We start from the raw sequence: 24,528 nt of genomic DNA, 5'->3' as shown, positions 1-24,528 counted from the left end.
TGACCATGAATTAAACTTTTAATTATCTGTGGTTATAACACTGCTGGTACTATGAAATAGCAGCACATAGCTTCTAAAAAAAACAAACAAATAATGACATATTAAATGTACAGATTTGCAACGTAGGGTTGGGCTGAGATTGAGTTTCACTTGAATATAAATTATGTCCCACAAAATGGAAAAAATTAAGTGCTTTCTTTGTGTGTTTACAAATGATACAAGACTGAACCTTTATTCAAATCTGGCCTAGATTATGTATACTGTATATTTTATCTATGGGTGGTGATGGTGATGGCGGGGGCACAAGACATCAGAACATCAATTTCATTCTTCATTAATTCAGTTTGTTTTTTACTGCATGGTTAATACTTTCACAACTCAGCCCCCGGTATTTGGAACTGTTTTTAATGCCTCTCACTAGTCCTCTCTGTTGTGAAAACTGGTCACCACTGTTAACATTCAATTACGTAATGTCGCTGTTTTGGTTCTATTGCCTAAAGTAGGTGATGCCTCTGTTGGCACTAAAATACAAAAAAAAAAAATGATAACAGTACAAGCCTTCTATTTCAAATAAATCTAGATGACTGGACTGTGCTGCAGCATTAAGATGAAGAGATGCTACTGCAAATAAAGTAACAGCAGGAAGACACAGGGTGCAAATGACGGTGAAAACATGACGTATGAGGTTTCACTTATTAAATTACTGGTTTCACACAAATATTGGATTGTTTTTCCAATGATAAAGCAAATTACTTGTAAAGTCTCTTAATGCTGAGTAATGCTTTCCTTTGGGCCAAACAAACAGCTCAAAGTGCATGCACGGCGATAAAGATTTGGTCACGAGAATAAGTGGACATGGGAAGTATTTCAACAGCAAGGCAGCTTCAAGCCAGTTCCTAAAAGCTTTTTACATTTTTGAACTGAAAGCGTTGCTGTGAGACAACAATCAATGGGAAAACAAACGAAACAAGTTGCTACACAAAAATCTGATGATGTTTTAGAGACACTCCTCTAGTAATAGTACCTTTTTTAGGCCTCTGGTTAACTTGGTTATCACCCGGACGTATGCAAACACTGGCGATGGAGTTGCAAGTAGATATTGCTTCCTTTCAAGGGATCACAAGCCATAAAAGGTTGGAAACCGCTGACCTGGGTGAGGATTCATATCCAGAAGTACTGGATATTTCGCATGAGCAGCAATATAGACGGTGGCTGGAAAAAAAGACAAAAGCACCACCACCATGTGGCCGAGTTGGCTCAGCGGGTAGAGCAGGCACACATATACTTGGGAGGTTTATGCCTCGATGCAGAGGTCCAGGGCTTGAATCTGACCTGTGACGATTTCCCGCATGTCTTCCCCCTCTCTCTCCCCTTTCTCATCTAGCCGTCCTGTCAAATTAAAGGCGGAAAAGCCCCAAAAAATAATCTTTAAAATAAATAAAAAGCACCACCACCGTATTAGTAAACCATGCAACAACTTTTTAGCACTAAAGATAGAAACAACAGTAACTTGTAGTTGTTGTAGTTGTGTAAATGAAATGTTAAAAGGGATAGTTCCATTTTTTCAGGGCACCATTGTAAATAACCTGTTCTTAATGACTTTGCCTGAAAAAATAAATAAAAGGTGAAGTGGGGTTGAATGACGTACTTCTCAATAGTCAGTGTATTATCTACAATAGATGGCTGTCGGCACGCCCCCAGTTTGGAGAAGCAGACAATCCGAGCAGGTGAATCCGAACTAACCCTTTAAAAACACCAAAGTCACGCAATAACACTAACTAACCGATCGAGGCAGCGGTAGACCAGCAACTCCCGTGTTCCGCGAGGTGAAATGACTGTTTTTGTTAAAGGAGTCTTGGTGGTTTTGAAGATATGAAGAAGCAGATAACGGCTTCAGTTCCCCGTCAGAAAGGGCTGTCTGAGGGGAGGGGCTAACTCTAGCTCACCCAGTGAGAGCGTGCGCCCCACGTAGGCTGAGTCCTTTTCAGCTGCCCTTTGCTGCGTGTCATCCCCTATCTCTCTCCAACCCCTTCCCGTCTTTTAACTGTCACTACATATAAAAGGGAAAAAGCCCCCCAAAAAATCTTTAAAAAAAGAAAGGGCTTTCAGACAGCAAGGTAAAAGCTGTGAAAATGTTCTAGTGTACACTTAAACTCATTTTTTTTTTTTAGGTGACAAAAATCCGTTTAGCGGTTGCCCCTGTCCACAGCAGTACGTTGCTTAGCTACCATGTTGGTACTCCTGCCTGCTTCTCCAAACTGGAAGTGTGCCACCCGACCGCCATCTACTGTAGCTATCACACTGACTGGGCAGTGGCTGTCAGCGTCAGAAACGCCGCAAAAAGCACCCTTCAGCGTGTGTGTAGAACGCACCAGGGAGAGCAGCAGCTACACGGCGTTAGAAGATGACGTAGCATTAAGAGTGACACGAGTAGTATGAAAGCCTGAAAATCCGCATATGGAGTTTGGTTGGGGTGGTGGATGGGTCAAAACAACACAGGACTTTCACCCAGGAGACCGGGGATCGTGTCCCGTGTGTCACGTTTCCTAAACCCAACTGTCGCTTTCTTGTCCCGCGTGTCATGGCAATGTAAGCCCACCCACGACCTTTTCCTTAACCTAACTGTGTCTGAAGTGATGCCAATAGTCCCGACCAAGTGCGTTTAGATATGACGCTAAAGGAGACTTTTAGCGTCAATAACAACGCCAAAGGCAACTGACTGGGAGTGAGAATCTGTTGGCTGTGTTCAGAAGATTGTGTCGTCCGGTGACTTTCACGCTCAGAAACTCGAGTGAAGATAACGACCTCTTCTGAAGAGTCCATCATGGTTTTTTTTAATCCTCCGTGTCCTCCTTGGCTACTAGCAGCTGCGTGGAGGAGGGGGGGGGGGGGCTGTGCGCGATCACGGAAGGCTTGTATCATGTGGACGCGCCAACAGTTTTGTTGTCATTACTTACAATTCCTCATGGGGGCGACAGAAACTACGCACTATAGCTTTAAAAGTACAAATAAAACAAAAAATACACAACTTAAAACAGGTGGTTATAACGCAGTTAAATGAGCTCCCTTAAAACCATCAACGATTTAGGGCTGCACAACCACTTTTGTCTGAAGGAAAATAAGCGTAATAAAAGCCAGAACAAATATGATAGAGTTTTAACCATGTTGGTGCTTGAACACCTAATAAAAAAAAAAACAACAACATTCTCATCACAAAGCATTTAGTGAAACGACGGGAATAAAGTGTTCATAAAGAGATCGTTGCATGTTCTCCACGACCGCCTGTTATCCACTTTGAATCATATAAAAACCATGCTTTTTGAAAAACTTCCCATGTCATAGGAGGTTTTCCATTTTAAACTCTTCCAAAAAGGCATCTGATGGAGGGCAATGAAGGGTAAAGCACTTTAAACAGAATCAGATACAGTCAATACTTTTGACAGAATAGTTTGACATAGTTCGTTAAAGGTCCTATGACATGCTGCTTTTTGGATGCTTTTATATAGGCCTTAGTGGTCCCCTAATACTGTATCTGAAGTCTCTTTTATATAGGCCTTAGTGGTCCCCTAATACTGTATCTGAAGTATCTTTTATATAGGCCTTAGTGGTCCCCTAATACTGTATCTGAAGTCTCTTTTATATAGGCCTTAGTGGTCCCCTAATACTGTATCTGAAGTCTCTTTTATATAGATCTTAGTGGTCCCCTAATACTGTATCTGAAGTCTCTTTTATATAGGCCTTAGTGGTCCCCTAATACTGTATCTGAAGTCTCTTTTATATAGACCTTAGTGGTCCCCTAATACTGTATCTGAAGTCTCTTTTATATAGACCTTAGTGGTCCCCTAATACTGTATCTGAAGTCTCTTTTATATAGACCTTAGTGGTCCCCTAATACTGTATCTGAAGTCTCTTTCCTGTAATTCAGCCTTGGTGCAGAATTACAGCCACTAGAGCCAGTCCCACAATGAGCTTTCTTTAGTATGTGCCATTTCTGTGTCTGTAGCTTTAAATGCTATTGAGGAGGAGAGAGGGGGGGCAAGGTGGAGGGTGGGGGCGTGGCCTTGACCAACTGCCATGCTTCACTTGTTTTCAAGCCATGATGTCTCTCTCTTTCTCATGGGTGGGCCAAATGTTCTGGGCGGACAAAGCAGAGAAAGGGGAGGTAACCTTCCTCCTTATGATGTCATAAGGAGGAGATTCCAGATCGGCCCATCTGAGCTTTCATTTTCTCAAAGGCAGAGCAGGATACCCAGGGCTCGGTTTACACCTATCACCATTTCTAGCCACTGGGGGACCATAGGCAGGCTGGGGGAACATTAATGTTAAAAAATCTCATAAAGTGTAACGTTCATGCCATGGGACCTTTAAGGACAGATAAACAGATTAAAGGGAACTCCTCATTGAAGGTAAACAAATCAACGCAAATGATAAACTAATTATCATTTTGAAGAAAACTCAACAGAAGTGCACAACAGAGGGGTAACCAATAATCAAATACATTCATAAATGCTAAAAAGTTATACAAAATATATATTTGAAATAGTGTTAAAACGCCACAAACAAATGACTGACAACTATACGTCACTGTAGTAGATACAAAATGCAGAGTACATACATATTAGGCTACATGCTAATCGGTTAAATATTCGGAGACAGACGAAAACAGGTCCGGTGAACAGAAAAGAAAAACAGCCACCCTCCATGTTAAACGCTTGGTATGTTAGCTCTCCTTCATCAGAGTTAAGTGTCGCTTGTGTCTGACCACCTGTCCAATTCACCTGCAGTCCATTAACTTCCTCAACAATAACACGACGGCCACATTTACTGGTTGTTGTTTTGTAATCAGCCAATAAGATCCAATTCTATTCATGTGCTTTACATTTCTTTTCCTTCCCTGCTGCTGAAACTCCTGCATGGAATGTTTTCAAAAACCCCATTTAACAAGCGTAGAAGTTAATGTTCACGTGAAAAAATGCAGTTTGATAAAACAAAAACTACATTTTAACTTAAAAAACGTCTGCTTACTGGCTTTTCCCCTGAGCTTTCAAACGTATCTTTTGGGATTCCTCAGCAGATGGAGACTTCACCATGACATCTGAGCTCCATCTGCAGAGGAAGATTCAAAAATGCCGTTATATTTTTCAGAAAAAAGCTAGTAAGTGGATGTTGAGTTAAAAAATTATGGATTACTGCAATTCAGAGATTCTTACATCTTGACATCTTTTAAGAGGCTACAGGACAAACACATCACAAAAAAAACCTACAGATTGGCTTCACACACTGCTGGAGTCAATTTTGTACTGCAAGTTATCACATCAAGTATGTTAATTTCTTTTTAAAACATGTTTTTCGGTTTCTTGGAAAGCTATTGAGAGTACAATATCGTGAGGTAGGCCAACGTGAGCTGACTAGCTAGTCCAACATTTTGGGAAATAAACTGATAAGCTATCTGTCCAAGATTCAGATAGGATTGATCCCACTTTGGTGTCTGTGTGTTAAGTACAGGGATGGTGCAAGGTGGTGATTAGCTTAGCTTAGCATAAAGACTGGAAGCAGGGGTGGAACTGTTCGAGAGCCTGGCTCTTTGAAAAGTTACAAAAAATACACCTACTGCTTAACAGGTTCTTTGTGTAATGCTTCACGAATAGGAATGTAACGACAACAATTTATGGTTTTAGGGGGAGCTACATACTGTAACTATTTCTTGGCAATTTTTCCTGGATTCTTGTCATCACAGTAGCCATGTTTCCATCTAATTGTCAAGCGAATTTTAAGCAAACTTTTAAAATGTCGCAAAAAAACAAAAGAAAAAGAAAATGCAAATTAGAAGCATTTCCATCAACTGGTTTAAAACAAATAAAGTAGATTGTGTAAAGCGTAGTTTCGTCACAAGTTGACGTTACGCATGGTTGTAGATTACAAACCGGCTTGCTAAATCAACGAGTTTAGAAGCCAAGTTCTTTGGCTAAATGGAGAGAGGTAGCATTGTACAAGTTGGCCACCTGTGCAGAATACAGGGTTGTGGCAGAGACATTTCAGCCTGGTCCTACCAGACTCTGGTCCATTTCATTGGTCCAGAGAGTCTGGCCACTCTCCATTGACAAGTGTTAACTTCCTTGAAGGCGGGTACTCTGTTGCAGTTTAAGACTATTGGATCTGCCATAACCAATCGCTAACGTTTGGTCGTGACGTATGTCATACGCTATAACTATCGGCTTAGCATCGCTAGCGTTCGCCTTAACTAACTCCTTCACCGCTGATGAAGCGAGCTGGAAAATCTAACTTTTCCCGAACCCCGTGGGGAGGGGGGCCACAACATCATGGCCACCAACAAAACTCAGCAAAGATTGTTCTTGCTCGGGATTTAACTCCTGGATATTCGGCAGTGTTGCCACAACGGACCGAATGGCTTCGCTCGCATCTTTTTCCGCCGCCATTACGGAACTACAACTCAAACTAGCGCACGACCTCAACGTCATCGTTCTCAGCCACTCCCTCTGTTCGCCGATTGGACCGGTAAAGATTTGGCCGGAGAAAACCCGCGAATATACCGCAAACTCTGACGGTGTACTGAAGGAAAATGAAAATTGAGCGGAAGTACGTAGGAGAGCGGAGCCAGGCTAGAGACATTCGGTGTCAGTGAGACAACCGTTCACCGCTGTGTATACGTGGTGTGCAGGGCCATACGATTCAAGCTGTTGAACCAAATCGTCAATTTACCCGACGAGGTTGACGCATTGGATGGGACTCATTTCCTGATCGTTCCCCCATCTGATGGATACCGGGACTATAGTCATGTGAGTTACATGTTCGCTACGTCTCAACTTATTCGGCAAAGCTGTTTCCATCTCCCATTGTGCGCCATCTTGGGAAAACAGTAATAAGACTAATCGAACGATGAACGCCGTGCAATGTGAGCTGAACTGTCACTTGAAATCTCCCATGGTCCGTGGTTTCCCATTGGGTCAATAGGAATTACGTTTGTGAAATGTAATTACATGGAAATGAATTATATCTGTTTTTTAAGTGACATTTCAGCTCACATTGCACGGTGGTCGTTGTTCGACTGGTCGTGACCGTTTTCCCAAGATGGCGCCTGCCTGTATACGTGAACGGTACTTTCTTTATAAACTATATTTTTAATAAACTGTCTGTACACTTACAAAGTTCTCAGTGCTTCGGTTTACATGTAGGGACCCTCATTACGCTACCGTTGAAGTGTGGTGCTATTTCGAGCCTCGTTAGTGGTATAGAAATAGCGATTTCTTTTTACTTTACCCGTGTCCCGACGACTAGCGCTATAAGCTAGTTAGCGGTTTGCGCTAAAACTGGTCACATTCAATTAGCATGAAAACATAGCCCAGAGAACGGTCGAGTCGGTACAAATGTGTTATTAAACCTTGGGTTCATTTTGCGCCGGATTTGTCCTTTAACGCTTTATCGAAAAAGGCAAAAACCACCTCAAGTGAGCGTAAAATACTTTGTTGCTATTTTGAGGACGTTTCTTTGAATTTTGCGGTTTCCATCAACATTTTCTAACGCGATACTTCAAAATGCACGTAAAAATACGTTGATGGAAACACGGGTACTGAGGCAACTGTGCTATAACCAGAGTTATGTGTGGGGGGTTTGTAGTTGTTTGGCAGTTGAGTTCAAATATCAACAACCTTTGCGCAGCATCGCTTACTGCACCTTTAACTGAACTTCTCAACGATTTAGCCAGTTAGTGTGTTTTCCAAAATGTTGAACTATTACTTAAATATTTAATATGTAATATAAACTTTAAAAAACTAAAAATGGTTTGCCATGGATTTGCTTCATTGCTCTTTCATATGTGATTTGCTTTGTTTAAACTCTTAACTGCACTGGACCACTACACAGATGTCACCTCAAGCTGCCAGCAGACTCAGCTCATGAATGGCAACGTGACGCCGGTCACGAGCCAAGTTGCATTCACTGTCGGAAAAAATTAAATGTAGTCAAAATCTCACTGATGAAAATATGGTATGGGAAGGGACAGGGTAAGGAGAATCCTTTTTGTTTAGCCCAGAAGAGGCCAATCAGTTGATTAGTAGTATGAAGTGACACAGATCATACTTAAGAGGCACAAAATCTTTTCAGCGAGAAAGAGAGCGACTAGACTGGTCTAATAAAATACTATACTGTAGCAGCCTCTCTTAAGGTTAAAGTAACTATTTCCCTTTAAGGTAATTATGAAAAACAGGAAAAGGGGTTTATCAAACTGTTTTTGAAAGAATAAGACACATTTAAAAGTTGGTGAAAAAAAATCAACACACAGATAAACGGTATACTACATCTCTCAAGGCTATACAATGACAACCATTCCAAGACAGAGAAACAGCCTCTAAACCAGAAGGGTGTCTCATATCCATGCGGACTCTGTGAGGTTCTTCTGAAGGTTTCCATCGTCATCTTCTCAAACTTTAAAAGTTACAGATTGTAGCTCGTGTAGTCGGCAGCTGCCCCCTCACCCGTTTTCTTCTACGTCACATTGTCACAGCTAATAAAGTAGGGACAGAAGCTCGACCGTATCTTTTTCTGCCTCTGTTAAACTCGGCTCTGACTATGACGAGTGTAAGTGTGGATTTAGGTGTATATTTTTTTTTTTAAGTGTTCCTTGGTTCCTTTCCAGCCTCAGGGTGGGGCTCCATGATGTCTGGCCGTTTTCAGATTCCACTGGTCGATCTGTCTCTGCCTGTCTTGCTGCTCCACCTCTGATTCGCTGGATGAGCTGCCCGTATTGCTGCTGCTGCTGCTGCTGCTAACGCCGGTGCCCCCACCGCCGAAAGCAAAGCAATCCTTCCGCTTCCCGTCAGCCTTCCCCCTCTCCCCCTTCTCCCTCCTTTTCCCCTCCACCATCCTGCCGCTGTCCTCTCCGGGTTTGTCCATCTCCACCGGGGCCTGCTCTGGGTCCGGCACGGCTCCACCCCCCCGGTCCATATCCACCCACATGGGTCCAGGCGGAGGCTCCAAAGGGGTGTAGTGCAGCATGGGCTGCTGGAGCTGGGTGTCCACCGGTGGATGTAGGTTCTGGTGCTCTGGGTGGAGGAGCTGAGCCTGGTGCTGGAGGTGATGCAGTGGCTGCAGAGGGTGCTGCATGGGCTGGTGCTGGAGCTGGTGATGCTGCTGCTGCTGATGGTGGTGGTGGTGGTGATGGTGGTGATGCTGCTGCTGCTGCTGATGATGATGATGAGGATGCTGGAGGTGATGGAGATGATGATGATGGTGGTGATGCTGGTAGTGATCGACAAGCTGCTTGTCCACATCATGGACAAACTCTTTGGGCTGGCTTTTGAGGAACTTCTCAAATTTCTTGGAGGCCTTTTTGTTTGTCACAAACCAGTCCTGTTGAAAATATACAAGGCGGGGTCAAAGCAAGTCAGGAGGGCAACTCTTCTCACTGAATGCCATCTACAAGCCGACAGAAAAGCTATTCTTTCTAATTGAAGAATAGGGTTGGGTATCGTTTGGGTTTTTCCCCCGATACCGGTGTAGGGGTGCATGATATATCGACTCAATATCGTTATCGCGATATCACGTTGCGCAATATTATATCGAAAGTGTCGCGATAATTATGCAATATTTTGCTTATTTTGTGTCAGTTGGCTGTGTGGCTTAGTTGTGTTTGATTTAGAGCTCGCTTGAAACGCTGTAATGATCACGTTTCATTGGCCAGTTACCGTGCCACTTCCACGTTAGTACACGTCAGCGCACGGGTCCACTACGTGACAAACTAGGTAGCGTACCACGTGTGTCCATATAGCAACAGAGTGACAGTGTAAGTGACGAAATAGAGACAACGAATCAGAGAAGCGAAAGAAAAGTTGTGTCCTGTTCTCTTTATTTATATATTTTATACTGTCCAACCAGTAAAACATGTCCTGTTCTGTAGACATGGTCCTTATTTATTTATTCATGTTGGACCACTTAAATATGACAGTCAGTTGAAATAAACCTTGAGTTGTTAGAAAACTTTTTACTTGTTGTGAATCTATTTTGATGCGTTTTCCCGTAACTTTTGTAATTGTACATATGTTTAAAAATATTGAAATTAATATTGATCGCAATATTCATAATCGATTTCGCAGTATCACATTTTGTCAATATCGTGCAACCCTATACCGGTGCTAAAACGCTACTTTTGAAATGGTGCGGGTGCTTAAACGGTGCCAGAACCGATACTTTTAAAAAAGATTTTAAAAAGAAAAGAAAGAAGAAGCACAAAACAACAGTCGGCGACATTAAAGAACGGCTTGTTTATTGCTAATGCCATATGGTCAAAATTAAAGGATTAATTAAAAATGTAATAACAATAACGTATTTCACCAAAAAACAGATGAGAGAAGGGTATTTTACAATAACTTTAAATGCACCACGAAGCTTACCGGTTTCAAGTGAACGCACCGTCTGTCATTTTTCCGACAACGGCAGCTGCAGACTGTTACGTCCCGCTGTTGGAATCCTCTACAGTGAAGTACAGTCACATTTTACACCGTTTAGCTGTCAGCATTTTAACAGTGTTTAATCCAGCTGCTAGCTAACGGTAGGCTAACGTTACCTGCTGTCCAGTCACTGAAGTGTTATCTAGCGTCACGTGCCGCAATGTTTCTGTTGCCTCTAATGTCCGTTTCGGAGCACCAGAGAGCAGCGCAGGCATTTAAGTGGCACCAAAATAAGGCACAGAAATCCTCGTTTCTATTCGGTCTGGTAGATTCCGGTCGTTTTGGCCGTATTAGCACCGGATTACGGTACCCAACCCTATTGAAGAAACAACGTTAAAGATGCTTGTTGTAACTATGTCGTTACCTGTGAATGGACAGAGTTGATGTGGTATTTCACTCCACTTTCAGAGTTGAACTCTTTGTTGCAGATCAGACATCGGTATTTACCGGCCTCAAAGTCGCCCTGAAATGAGATCAAAAGACATAAAAGAGCCATGAAATTATTACGAAGCCGGAATACTCTGTACTAAATGATATACTTATTGTATTAAACTATTTTACTGCAACTGTAGTGATCGTGAAAGTAGAGAATGTAGTTTTACTGATCATTTTGGAACAATCGGTGGTTGTGGTGGACGAGACTAAAGATGGATTCATTTGACAAATCAACAATGTCTCTAAAACTCTGTATTCAATCTTGTGAGTGTGTATACCTAGTTAAAACATTTTCACAAAAATAATACTTCATACTTTATTCGAAAAAAGGCCACAAAGAGCAGCACGTGAGAAACGCAAATTAGTAAAGTCAGATTAAATTCAAACACATTTCAGAATGTATCAATCCTTACTTTACTATGCATTTTTTTCTTTCACTCTGCTGCTTGTCCCCATAAACACAATTGTTGTTACATTCAATGGACTGCACATTTTGTTTCAGAGATTAAGAAAAAAGCTGACATACCCTCGTGCAGAGTCCCAGATGTGCTTTCAGTCCGGACACACTGGTGTAGGTGGAGCCACAACCCTATGGAAGACACAAATAAAGTTGTGAGTTCTGCATTTCTTTCAGAAATGGACTTAATCTGTGATTTAAAAATGCATTTTGACAAAAGAAAGGTTAATATAAATATGACATGGATATACTACCAATACCAAATACGAAGGACCAAATTAATCAATGATGGCGTTTTTCCACTACATGGTACCTGCTCAGCCGCGGTGTGTCATGTACCGCCTCATACGTGAGGCAAGCGTGGCTGGTCGTCATAGCGACGCCGCAGGAAACTGCCGCGACCTAACGCGGCACACACACAGAACGTCAAATGTGTGTCGTTTTTGATTCTCGGCATGTGGCTGTTGCCACAGCCAGAAGACAAGTTTCACCGCAACACCGCTGGCTAAACTATTTAAAAATGGCGGGTTTATTCAGGACAGGTCCGTCGCTATAGCAATGACGACGCTGTGATTAGTGACGATTCTCTCCGACCAATCAGTAGTCTGCAGGTTTTCACGTCACCTTTTGGTATCGCCTCAGCTCGCTTGGAACCTCGTCAGAGGTGATACTAAAAAAAGGACCTGTCGGCAGGTACCGGGGACTTTTTATCATAATGGAAAACCAAAAAAGGCGAGAAGAGTCGAGCAGGTACCATGTAATGGAAAAACGCCATTAGTTGATTTAAATCGACACATCTGTAAAACTGAGTTTCTCCACAAAGAATCATGCAAAAGCACCACTTTAAATCTTGTGTTTACCAGAAATGTGCTCATAGGTTTTTTGGAAATAAGTCATTTAGCATAAATAAGTTTAAAAAATGACTAATTGACTAAAGTAATCTAAGTTGACTAAGACCAAAACAACCGATCAGTTGACTAATCAACACATATGGATACATAGAGCACACAAACCGAAACAAAATAAATCTGTTTGGGCAGCAGAAGCTCATTCTGTAGGGACTTGGCTTAGGAACCTGAGGGTTGTTGGTTCAAGTCCCCGGACGGACAAAGTACAGAGTGTGGGCTGGTAGCTGGAGAGATGCTAGCTTACCTCCTGGGCACTGCCATGGGCAAGCCCCCTCGTTCCTCGTTTCCATTTAATACATGTGTATAAGTCCTGTTTGCATGTGTGTATTTTCAGGCTGTGAAAAACTTTCCCTTTGGAGATTAATAAAGTATGTCTTCATCTTCTTCTATAAATGTGCAAATGTATCAATTCCATTTAGTCAAGTAGTACCATAACTATAATTATACCTTAGCAGGCTAGTAAAAATCGCGCAAGCAGACACATTGCAATACTATTTCACATTGCAATATTTGTATTTTTAATCTTTTGCATGTTTGTGTGCTGCTGCGCGTCCCTGTGTGTGTGTAACAAGCATAGTGTGTGTGCGCTGTGCACGAGTCTAGGCACATTTTATTAATGTGCGTTAAAATAACAATGAAATGCTGCGTTATTGACTTTAGACCAGGTTTTTGTTGGTCAATGGCGCGATCGCTTTCCGCTGCCTCAAGACAGCAATACGCCAAGAATGCACCTGAACACACCTCCCCTGTAAGACCAGTGGCGCAAAGATGGGCGCAGGTCCATTCGCTATTTAAACGACGTGGGCGCTGGACAGGAAATTTACACTTACGTCGGGCTCTGTGCTGCGTTGCTCTGCGCTGCGCCGGGTGCAAGATAGGGCCCTGACTGTACTGTTGTTTCCTACCTGGTTGGGACAATGGACTTTCCTCTGCAGCTTCACCTCATTCTTCCACTTCCGCAGCACCTCTTGGCTGAAGGCAGGCAGGCCTGGCCGGGCGTATTTTAACTGGAGAGGCCAGCATGAACAAATGGAGGTCAATGAAAGTGAGAAAGCCAATGTAGGGACACTTATAACTTCAGTATATACTGGCAAGAGAGGGAACTCTGAAATATGTCTGTTTTGGCCTTAATCAAATCACATTGTTACTAGTTTGTGGAAACATTATAGAATAAACAACGATACCCTCATATATCCTGCAACGTGGTATATACATTTAAGGCAATCTTCTCTTGCCTTTTTGTCATCTGGCACCAGGTCCGACTGAAACTTCCTCTTGGGCCAGTCTTTGGGCAGCTCGTTGTTGGCGATCTCAGCCAAGTGGAAGTTTGCCACCTGGGCCGATGCTCGCTGCACCCTGCCGCTGGCCGTCCTCTCCGGGTTGGCCTCCCTGTGGGCCTTCAGTGCCTCGTCTTCCTCGCTCTTCTGTGGCGTCTGGGTAACACGAGGGGAAAGATTTGAAGATTTTTTGACTTCATTTGTGTATCAAATGTCCTAACTAAGGCTGGCTTTACACTGCCTGCGTGGCGTGAGCGTGGCGTTTCTGTTGCGTGGCGGCTGCGTGGCATTTTCTATGTCTTTGCACACCAGAAACGTGTCTGATGTGGTGCTGCTGCTGCGTCACGTCACTCAGGCAGCGTGAAAGAGCCCTAAACGGTTTCTTCGGAGTTATATGAATTGGTACATGAATTTAAACAAGACTCACAGGAGCATGCTCGGATTTCAGGTGGTACTCCAGACCGGCCTTGGACTTGTAGGTTTTCCCGCAGTGAGAGCAATTGAGCAGCATCTTCTCCAGCTCAGATTCCTCTTTCCCACACTTCTTCATGTGGTACACGTAGCCCATAATGCTGGTGAAGGCAGCATTACAGCCCTGAAGAGAAAAAGAAAGAACACATTTTACCACGGAATTATCATTTATTTTAACGGGTCTCCTATCTTAGATGAATGATTTGTCAGTTTACCTCTTTAGAGCATTTTAATTTGCCCAGTCTCTTCAGGATTTTGCGCAGTTTGTCTTTGATGGCACGGTCATCCAGGTCCTTGGCATCTTCTGCTGAGGGCTGAAAAAAAGAGGCAGCTAAAATCTGTCAAAACCCCCGAGCTAACCCTCAAACTCAACAAAGTATGTGTTTTAATTGTCAGTGTCCACATTCAACAGTGTCTACCATATGTATGAATGAGACAAGCATTATGTAAGATGCTAAGAAAGACCTCTACTTGAATGAAAGCTTCGTTTATCAAGACAATTACACAGCTGAAAGATAATCAGGCACAGCTAAAAGGGCTGAAAACTGGGTCTGAGGAAATAAATGAATGTGGAAAGTGTAAAAAGTGCCAAAATGTAAGTCTGATTAGTCTTACCAGATGGCTGTGGTCAGCCATGATGTGGTACTTCATCCCTGTTGAAGACTTTAGCTGTTTCCCACAGTGTTGACAGGTGAATGGTTGCTGCACACAACAGATTACAGTTACCTCATATGTGCCCAATAATAATAAACCAGTACAGTAGATAAATGCCAGTATATTGGGACTCGCAAGAGTGGAATCCTAACAGGAACTTAATACCCCATGACATATGATGGTAACCCAATGGTTATGAATCAATCTGTGTTTTAGTCACTTGCCTTTCAGAGTTGTATTTCTTTTCTAGATAACAGCAGATATTCAGCAGCGGTGGAAAGTACATTTACTCAAGTACTGTACTTACAGTTTTGAGGTACTACTGTATGAACGTGTTGGATGGCCTTCTCTATCAACACGGAGACTTAAACACATTCATATACAAGGCTATTTTAGGTCTACTTCCATCCTACCTTCTGACCTATATCAGTGTAAATAGTGACTTCGGGACTGTCTTCGTTCCCAGGATCCTTTCCAAAGGTTAGAACTGAGCTGGGGAGAAAGGCGTTTAAGTTTGCTGCTCCCTCTACATGGAATAAGTTACAGAAATCCACGAAACTCAATGAGCTGCTCTCATTGGTCGCTTTTAAGAGGATGTTGATTGACTTGGAGGCAGCCACATCTGGCTGTAGATGTTTAGGATTGGGGTTGACTTTGAGGGATTTTTGTTTTTGTGTATTTTGTGTTTGTACCTATGTGCGGTTGTAATGCTGCCTGTCTTGGCCAGGACACTCTTGTGAGTCTTTTCCTGGTTAAATGAAAGGTAAATAAATACTTGTACTTAACTTATTAAGTATTTCCATTTTATGCTTGTCTATACTTCCACTCCACTACATTTTCAGAGGGAAACATTGGACTTCTACTCTACTACATTCATTTGACACTTAGTTATTTTTTTACATACAGTGGGGAGAACAAGTATTTGATACACTGCCAATTAGTCATAGGTATTCTTCAACTGTGAGTGACAGAATCTAAAACAAAAATCCAGAAAATCACATTGTATGATTTTTAAGTAATTCATTTGCATTTTATTGCATGACATAAGTATTTGATACATCAGAAAAGCAGAACTTAATATTTGGTACAGAAACCTTTGTTTGCAATTACAGAGATCATACATTTCCTGCAGTTCTTGACCAGGTTTGCACACACTGCAGCAGGGATTTTGGCCCACTCCTCCATACAGACCTTCTCCAGATCCTTCAGGTTTCGGGGCTGTCGCTGGGCAATACGGACTTTCAGCTACCTCCAAAGATTTTCTATTGGGTTCAGGTCTGGAGACTGGCTAGGCCACTCCAGGACCTTGAGATGCTTCTTACGGAGCCACTCCTTAGTTGCCCTTGGCTGTGTGTTTCGGGTCGTTGTCATGCTGGAAGACTCAGCCACGACCCATCTTCAATGCTCTTACTGACGGAAGGAGGTTGTTGGCCAAGATTTCGCGATACATGGCCCCATCCATCCTCCCCTCAATACGGTGCAGTCGTCCTGTCCCCTTTGCAGAAAAGCATCCCCAAAGAATGATGTTTCCACCGCCATGCTTCACGGTTGGGATGGTGTTCTTGGGGTTGTACTCATCCTTCTTCTTCCTCCGAACACGGCGAGTGGAGTTTAGACCAAAAAGCTCTATTTTTGTCTCATCAGACCTCATGACCTTCTCCCATTCCTCCTCTGGATCATCAAGATGGTCATTGGCAAACTTCAGACAGGATTTTAATCCATGACGGCATAGTGTATTACTAATGGTTTTCATTGAGACTGTGGTCCCAGCTCTCTTCAGGTCATTGACCAGGTCCTGCCGTGTAGTTCTGGGCTGATCCCTCACCTTCCACATGATCATTGCTGCTCCACGAGGTGAGATCTTGCATGGAGCCCCAGACCGAGGGAAATTGACCATCATCTTGAACTTCTTCCATTTTCTAATAACTGCGCCAACAGTTGTTGCCTTCTCACCAAGCTGCTTGCCTATTGTCCTGTAGCCCATCCCAGCCTTGTGCAGGTCTACAATTTTATCCCTGATGTGCTTACACAGCTCTCTGGTCATGGCCATTGTGGAGAGGTTGGTCTGTTTGATTGAGTGTGTGGACAGGTGTCTTTTATACAGATAACGAGTTCAAACAGGTGCAGTTAATACAGGTAATGAGTGGAGAACAGGAGGGCTTCTTAAAGAAAAACTAACAGGTCTGTGAGAGCCGGAATTCTTACTGGTTGGTAGGTGATCAAATACTTATGTCATGCAATAAAATGCAAATTAATTATTTAAAAATCATACAATGTGATTTTCTGGATTTTTGTTTTAGATTCCGTCTCTCACAGTTGAAGTGTACCTATGATAAAAATTACAGACCTCTACATGCTTCGTAAGTGGGAAAACATGCAAAATCTACAGTGTGTCAAATACTTGTTCTCCCCACTGTAACAACACGTAGGATATGCTTATATACCTTGTAGTAAACAATATAAATATAAATCTAAAATTGGCTACACATTGACTAAGTACAGCATTAAAATTCTCTTGCAATAATATTGTATTCTATTTTATAAGTATATAACACCGTGAAAGGAGCCATTCTGCATCACTTTCTTTTCATACTTTTAAGTACATTTTGCTGATAATACTTGTGTAACTTTACTTTAGTAACATTTTGAAGTCTGGACTATACTTGTAATGGAGTATGTTTTTAGACTTTTATGTATTTGTAAATGATCCAAGTCCTTCTTCCACCTCAGGTACTCAGTATATGTTACATCTGTACTGTATGCGTTAGGACTTGGTCAGATGTAGAAGTCTGTATGCTTTAAAATGGCTTTTACTTTAGAGTTCAAACACTGAGCGCTCACCAGTCTGCAGTTCTCCATGTGCTTCTTCAGCCCCTCCACAGTCTTCCTGCTCACACTTTTACATTTTGGACAGGTGACTCTGCCTTTGGCCACAATCTGGAGCTGCCAACGCTCCTCTTGACTTCCTGGTGGATGTCAGACAAATAATTATTTTACACGGGGGTGTTTCAGAAGGAGGAGCAGCTCATCTCAAGTCCTTTTGTATTCTGACATGAAGTCGGAGTTTTTATATGACTGAAAAATGTCAAAGTCTGAAAAGTCATGCTAAGTTTAATTATACGTTTATGTTGAATTGATATATTTATTTTCTTAATTTTTTAGAAATTCCATAAAACACCCAACTATACTATAGTATAATTTCTATTTCATTGAATCTCTTTTCTCACCTGGGGAAAGCAATTTCAGTCACTTGGAGACAAAAACTCATATTTTCTTTTTTTGGCATTGTAGGCCTTTATTTGTGACAGGACAGCTTAGACATGAATGGGGAGAGAGAGGGGGGAATGACATATATATATATATACATATATATATATATATATATATAGATATATATACATATAGATATATATATATATATATATATATATATATAGAGAGGAGAGAGAGAGAGAGAGAGAGAGCAGTTTTGATGGGGTCTCATGCTATAATGCTCCATGACATGTTTTAGCTGTTACACAGTGAATATTGAATATATATATATATATATATATATATATATATATATATATTATATATATATATATATATATTTATTTATTATATATATATAATCTATGAAAGGAAAAACAATTGCAATTTGATTTTTTTCCCCAAATGGTTCAGCCCTAGTGGGGATAGATAGAAGAAGGTGAACAGTCTCACCTGGAGGGTAGGTAGGAGGCTCCTTCTTGGTGGAGGGGACGGGGGGTTTCTGCTCTTCGCTGGGTGGGGCCGTCGAAGCCTCACCAACACTGGCTGCATCTGAACCTGAAATAATTACATCAGATGACTACGATTTTATTTTGATCCAGAACACATACATACTGGGAACTATTCTCAGAAGGTGAAGCACTGCTACTTGGGCGGAGTGATTATTACTCCAACTCTGAGTGAACTCCAGGCGAACTCTCTGCTCCTCACCACGGGGCTTCTCAGGTGCTGCGAGCAAATCACTCCGCCCAAGTAGCAGTGCTTCGCCTTCTGAGAATATAGTTCCCAGTTTATATACGGTTAGAAGATGGCTGTGTCTCATGTGACCTTGTTATTTGTACACGCTGTGACTATACAAATCACAACATGTAAATAGGAACATGTTGGCGTTATTTTGTCACTTATTGGGAGCAGTAGGCTAGATGGAGCCGGTTACCTCCAGGATCTGTGCTAAGCTAGGCTAACGGCGGGTGCGTCAGACAGAGTTACGACGCACGGAGACGAGAAGGGTATGTATGGACTTATCTAACTCTGGGGGATACGGTGAATAAGACAAAGTCCCAATAATTCGGCGTGTTACTTTAACGTGAATCGGTCCTCGGTAGTATCGACGTAATTCGGTTGGTACCAAAAAATGTACAGAGTTCGGTACCCAACCCTAAATAATACTAAATATGAAATAATGTCAGTTGACAAAATAATGTCTCTATCACTGAAATGAAATTAAAAGGTGCCCCCTACTGACCAAACTATAATGCTGCCAGTGGGTCCAACAGAAGGATCCATACAAACATGTAAGTGTCTTACAATGCTGCTGCCAAACACAATAAGGAGTCATTTGTTGTTTCATCTATTTCAACTTAACTCTTTATTTTCGCAGGAAAGAATCTGAATACAAGAAAAGTGTTGTGCGTCTCACTCTCAGCCCATTGAATATCTAATAAATATCTAATCTATACTATATGGTAACTTACAAGAGTCTCTGCCCTCTGGTGGCTGTGTGAAGTTATTAACAGGTGGGCTTCGCTCCATCTCCACTCTCTGGACTTTCTTCATGTTCAAGTCTTGAAAAGTAACACTTGCAGAAGTCAATCTCCCCCCCCAAAAAAAGACCAACATATCCAAGAGTCTATTGACTACTCACTCTACATGTACAAACACATTTCTACTCTTATACGTGCATGCAAAAACAACAACAAAACACTCAGACATTACGTATGGGAAGTAAAATGTTTAAATATTATTATATACTATTTGTATTCATACAAACGGTCTCAGAACATGTCACTTTGTAGTATCTTTAACATGTAGAAAGTAGAGGAGCTGTTGCAGTCAGCAGTCAGTCCTGTTTTATAAACACTTTAGTTTTTAAATGTATTCAATTTCATAATTTAGTGTTAAATTCATAACAACAACAAAAATTTCATGCTTTTTCATGCTGAATGATTTACTTCCAAAATACTTATGAGCACAACTCTACTAAAGTAATGCTTTTGCTTGATTGTTAGTGGAGAAAATCAGTTTTACACATGGGACTGCATTTGTGCTTGCGCTTTTCTAGTCTTGACAACCATTTAAAGTACACAGATGTGTCGATTAAATCAACTAATCGATTAGTCATTTAGTCGAGGACAGCCCTAGAAAAACGAAAATGGGATATTTAAGAGTGTGATGCTAACTTGTAATGTGTTTTGAGTACGTACCAGGTCTCCAGACATGTTCTCTGTCTCTGCTGGTGTTGCTCCAGCCTTGGTCTTGGCCTCGGCCAGTTCCCCACGCCGGCTCTGGCCCTGAGGAGGCCCGGTCTCTTCCCGGATCCCTGCCTGCGTTCCAGGCCTGATCCTGGCCTCGGTCTCTGTCGGCTGCCCAGCCCTGCTCTGGACCTCGGTCCCGGCCCGTCATCCAGGCCTGGTCCGGTCCGGTATGGGCCCTGTCCCTGCCTGGAATCCACGTCTGGTCTTGACTGGAGTGTCCCGCTCGGTCTCGGCCAGAGTTCCAGACCTGCTCCTGCGGGCGCTCTCTACCGGGGGCCCAGGCATCGGGGCCTCTGTCCCTGCTGGAGTTCCAGCTGTGGTCCTGAGGCTGGGGCTGCTCCCTGCCCGTCTCGGGGCCTTGAGGCCACACGTCCTTCGCCCCCAGTCTTGGAGGCAGCCTAGCAGTGGGCGGGGCCATGGACCCTGGGTCCGCCCCATTGGCCAGGCCACCCGGTGACATCACTGAGCAGCTGGTGGTTGGGTAATCTACTGCTCCTATGGAAACACTCTGGAGGTCCTCGTACCTGACAAAAAAAAAGAAGCAATATTTCCACACTTATTTCAGGAAAAAAAATTCAAAAGTTATTCAACAGATAGAACAGACTTTAACACATTATTCAACAATGAGTTTGTTATTGCATTTTAAATAATGCCTCTAACATTTTGCATGGGACGAAGCTGATGCATATTTATTGAATAACGGATCTAAAAATGTTCATTGAAGAGGCAGTGTTTTCTGAGAGACATGTTTATTACTAGGATTATTACAGGAGTTGAGGATTTCTCAGCTGCTGACTTATTATTTATTATATACTTGACATTCTGAAAAGTGTAATAACATGCACTTGAAGGCAAATCTACCTACGGGTACAATTAAAGTTATCTGAACCTGAGGGCAATTATTTATCAGAAATTGTCGATTTTCTGAGCTACATGTTTTAGTTCACTAGTGATATGTAACGTCAGTATCTATCATGCAAATCAAATTCAATCTACAAAGCAACAGGTCGATGAGTCTCTTACCTTTTTCTGCCATAAGTTCTCTTCATCTTCAGAGCATGTTGGGCTTCAGACTGCTCATTCTGAAACATTCAAGTACAGAACGGTGAAGTAAAGGTCCAACTGTGCGCATTAAGTTAACAGATTCTGAGTGTTGGCAGACGGAAGTGGACAAACACATTCAGACACTTCTAATTGGCGGTCTTTCCCCTCGTAACTTCTGGATAGTTTGCTTACGGTAAATACAACATCATCGCATGCACAAGGATGCACGTTCTGTATGTACGAGTTCATTCTCACCTTGGGATATCCAACGGAGTTTAAGTTACAGGTTCTTTCTGGTAGTCGCTGAACAACTGTTGGTAGAGGTGAAATCACAAAAACAAAAAAAAGGTAACGGTAGGAGAAATTTATCGGATTTTCACTGCCAAAATGACCACAATGACATGTGTCATATGCTCATAATGATTTGAATTCATTGTTTTTCTTTACCTGGACATGGCACTCCACCTTTAGGTTGTGACTGGATGGATTTTCTCTTCCTTGGCACGTACAAAGGTGACATATCCCCCACAGTGTTTGCAGGGTCCATTCTAGGAGTGCCAACACCCCCTGTAGAAATCACCACTGATAACACAGACAACATCACAAAATGTGTGATGAAAAACATCAAGGGGTCATTCTGGGTCCTATTTTACATGATTCCTAATTATGTGTATTTATGTATGCGATACATACAGGGTAAACACAAGTGATTGACACCCCCCCTGGCCCTGATTGGTGCATCTGAACAGGGAGCTGTGGATTTTTGCAAATCACACTACAGGCTGTAGGTGGTACCAGAGGAGCCTGGTTTTTGTAGTTCTTCATGTAGTTCTACTGGAACATAGGGTCAGTTTCAGCAAATATGACAGAAAGTTAGTTTCATAAGTCTTACCTACTGCACCTTTAACCAAGTATACTACCATACAAGAGACTGTAAAATAAGATTTATCTGCAGCATCATTAAGAAAAAACATCTGCAGCAAGATTATTTAAACTATTTTAGAGTTTAAATAGTCTTGCTGCAGATATATATATATATTTTTTTCTTCATAAAAGGCTCTTTAAAGTACTATTAAATTAAATTGGATGTGCGCCTGATGAGCCGTGCCCTGCTGCTGTTGGCTGTACAGCTCCCGTTATGTTTACAGTGTTGTGTTTCCATCATGCTTGACATTTGAATGGCGTATATATTGTATGTGGATGTTACCCTAATCATGTTAAAGGCCACTGACAAGAGGCAATCAAACAACGACAGAAAACAGTTAAAATATAGTTAAAATGAATGCTGTTTTTTTCCCCCCCCTATCGGTCCAGTAAACCCATAAAAACAGCCATACCAGCCAGGGACTGAAGCAAAGATCATCATTGTCTGTATGGATTTTTTTTTAAATAACAATTTGCTTTTGACGACGACGGGGAGGAAAACACGTCCAGCTAAAACAGAACTACCTAGCTAAAAAGCCGTTTTTCTACAGACGAGACTTCTTAACCTGTCCTGTCCGCCTGTCATTGTTTCTTAACGGGGGAAGAAATGCAACGAGAGCCTACCGTCCTACAGCTCGCTCCCTCTGCAAAGACGGCCAGCCTCCATGTCTGCGAGCCTGGCCTCCTCTGTCGCCTTTCCCCCGGCAGTGATGACACCCAGGAAGGCTAACATCAAGGAAGGCCGGGGTCCGGGATGTAAACAAACTCTTTTGACAAAAACCTAAGCTTCGACAGCATCTAAATGTGAAGCACGTACACCTGCATAATTCACCATACTGTGTTTGTATGCTCTTCAGCGGAACGCCCTCCTGCTTCTTCTTCTTCTTATTCTTTGTGGGGTTTAATGGCTGTTAGCAACCAGCGTGGTAGGTGCATTACCGCCATCTTCTGCTTCGGAGACTGGATCAGAGAATAGAGGCTATACCATTAATCCTGTTTCTCTGAGAAAGAAACCCTGCACTGTTTGCGCCACTTGACAGGTTCATTAATTGTTTTATATTAAAGGTCTCATAAAGTGAAATGTTCATGTTGTTTTTTTTATTGTAAAGCAGGACAGGTAGGCTACTATAAACTACTGTGAAAGTATCAAATCAAAACGCTCAATTTGCAGAGAAATGCACACAGTTTGCTGTCTTTAAACAAGCTGTCAGGACATCTGTACAGCTGTGATGTCACAACTATACTAGGCTATATAGGTAGAAAGTGCAGCTACAGTGCTGTTACAGTCATTCCCCGGCTGCAATGACGGTGCAGAGACTATGAATGTATAATAACAACTATACAGCGTTCAAGGCGGAGGTCCGTTCATATAGGAGTTGCTCAGTGGCGCATGAAGCCATCATGAAGCCAAAAATTACTCGGCTGATCGCCAGTGCTTCTGCATTGTGGGGCCCAGAGCAGGCGCACTAGACATTGGCCCGGCTACTTCCCATTTAACGCTCCTCTAACTTGAATTAAATGATTAATTGTGCGGCTCATCTAGACTTTTCAAATGTTATTGGACTAAATAGATCAAATTCTGATAGTGAAATGAGTCATTTCCCGGGGGTTGTAACGCTAAAAAAAAAATATCCACTGATTTACAGACATCTCTTTCGCCATGTAAGTCTATGGGGAAAAGTCTTTTTGGGGCAGAGGGCATCACATGACAGGCTGGGAGTTTTAATTCCACTCTTTGGCTGTTCAATTTGCTTCAAAGCCCAGGACATTTCCTGGGGGCCTGACAGAGACGCTAGCTGTGTTCAAAACTGTTCCCTATCACGGAAATGGTGCTCAATGGCTTGAGCCCCCCTAAAGAGGGTCTAAAATCGCCAATGACAAAAGCATAAGCATCAAAATATACTTAATGTACCAAAAGTAAAACTACTCATTATGCAGAATGGCACATTTCAGAATAAGGTACATTATATCATCAGATTATAATTACTGATGCAATAATGTGTTCATCACTTTAATGCGTAATTAATCATCTGAATCTGCAAAGCTATATGTCTGTCTGTTGTTCGGTGCAGAGCAGGAAGTGTATTTTAAGCTTATCAGAGCTTGCTGAAAACAGCATCCTGCTACTGCAGGAAATGAGGGCAATGAGAGTACACCAAAACACAAAATAAACCTTTTGTAAAGCTGTATTGAATTGCAATAGATTGTCCTTCACATGGTCAGTTTAATCAACCTTATAGTTATGCTATAGACAAGATGCCTTGTTAACATTCTGCAGTTGATATGAATCTACTGTATCTAATTTACTGTTTAACAAATAAGGTTGTGGACATTTTTCAAATATTAGCTGTAAATCAATCTATCTATAATTTAACATTCTCTTTAGAG

The 24,528-nt window shown here is 42.1% G+C and overlaps 2 protein-coding genes across 3 annotated transcripts in view; both read right to left on the bottom strand.

Annotated features, from left to right (window-relative positions):
• gtf3c2 (general transcription factor IIIC, polypeptide 2, beta) overlaps positions 1-5,115 on the bottom strand; it is a 38,197-nt gene extending 33,082 nt beyond the window's left edge. Inside the window, exon 1 of the mRNA XM_078274654.1 lies at positions 5,026-5,115. The gene's annotated coding sequence lies outside the window, so the exon portion shown is untranslated. The remainder of the gene's footprint in view (positions 1-5,025) is intronic.
• Positions 1-23,028, bottom strand: znf512 (zinc finger protein 512). 2 transcript variants are annotated; one of them, XM_078274657.1, is made up of 17 exons: positions 22,765-23,028; positions 21,910-22,047; positions 21,664-21,798; positions 21,472-21,527; positions 21,196-21,254; positions 20,122-20,696; positions 19,393-19,482; positions 18,371-18,475; positions 17,507-17,631; positions 14,627-14,713; positions 14,227-14,325; positions 13,968-14,135; positions 13,499-13,696; positions 13,169-13,270; positions 11,425-11,487; positions 10,828-10,926; positions 1-9,366 (listed from the first exon to the last, which is right to left on the bottom strand). In XM_078274657.1, exons 3-17 carry the CDS (start codon positions 21,761-21,763, stop codon positions 8,656-8,658), a joined length of 2,637 nt encoding a protein of 878 aa, XP_078130783.1. In that variant the 5' UTR covers positions 21,764-21,798; positions 21,910-22,047; positions 22,765-23,028; the 3' UTR covers positions 1-8,655. The 2 variants fall into 2 exon arrangements, with proteins under 2 accessions (XP_078130783.1, XP_078130784.1); XM_078274658.1 differs by lacking the exon at positions 21,910-22,047.
• Positions 23,029-24,528: the final 1,500 nt, after the last annotated feature.

The sequence above is a fragment of the Sander vitreus genome, chromosome 18, assembly GCF_031162955.1.
Source record: "Sander vitreus isolate 19-12246 chromosome 18, sanVit1, whole genome shotgun sequence".
NCBI classification, from domain to species: Eukaryota; Metazoa; Chordata; class Actinopteri; order Perciformes; family Percidae; genus Sander; species Sander vitreus.
Note: the sequence above shows the minus strand (reverse complement) of the source record. Positions and strands in the feature narration are given on the sequence as shown.

Excerpts from the sequence above, each read along its gene's own strand:
- znf512 (XM_078274657.1), bottom strand. The coding sequence starts at position 21,763 with ATGGACCCTGCAAACACTGTGGGGGATATGTCACCTTTGTACGTGCCA. Across the intron at positions 14,326-14,626 it reads TGGCTGACCACAGCCATCTG|CCCTCAGCAGAAGATGCCAA; the intron begins GTAAGACTAATC and ends TCTTTTTTTCAG. Across the intron at positions 9,367-10,827 it reads TCAACTCTGTCCATTCACAG|GACTGGTTTGTGACAAACAA; the intron begins GTAACGACATAG and ends TATTTTCAACAG.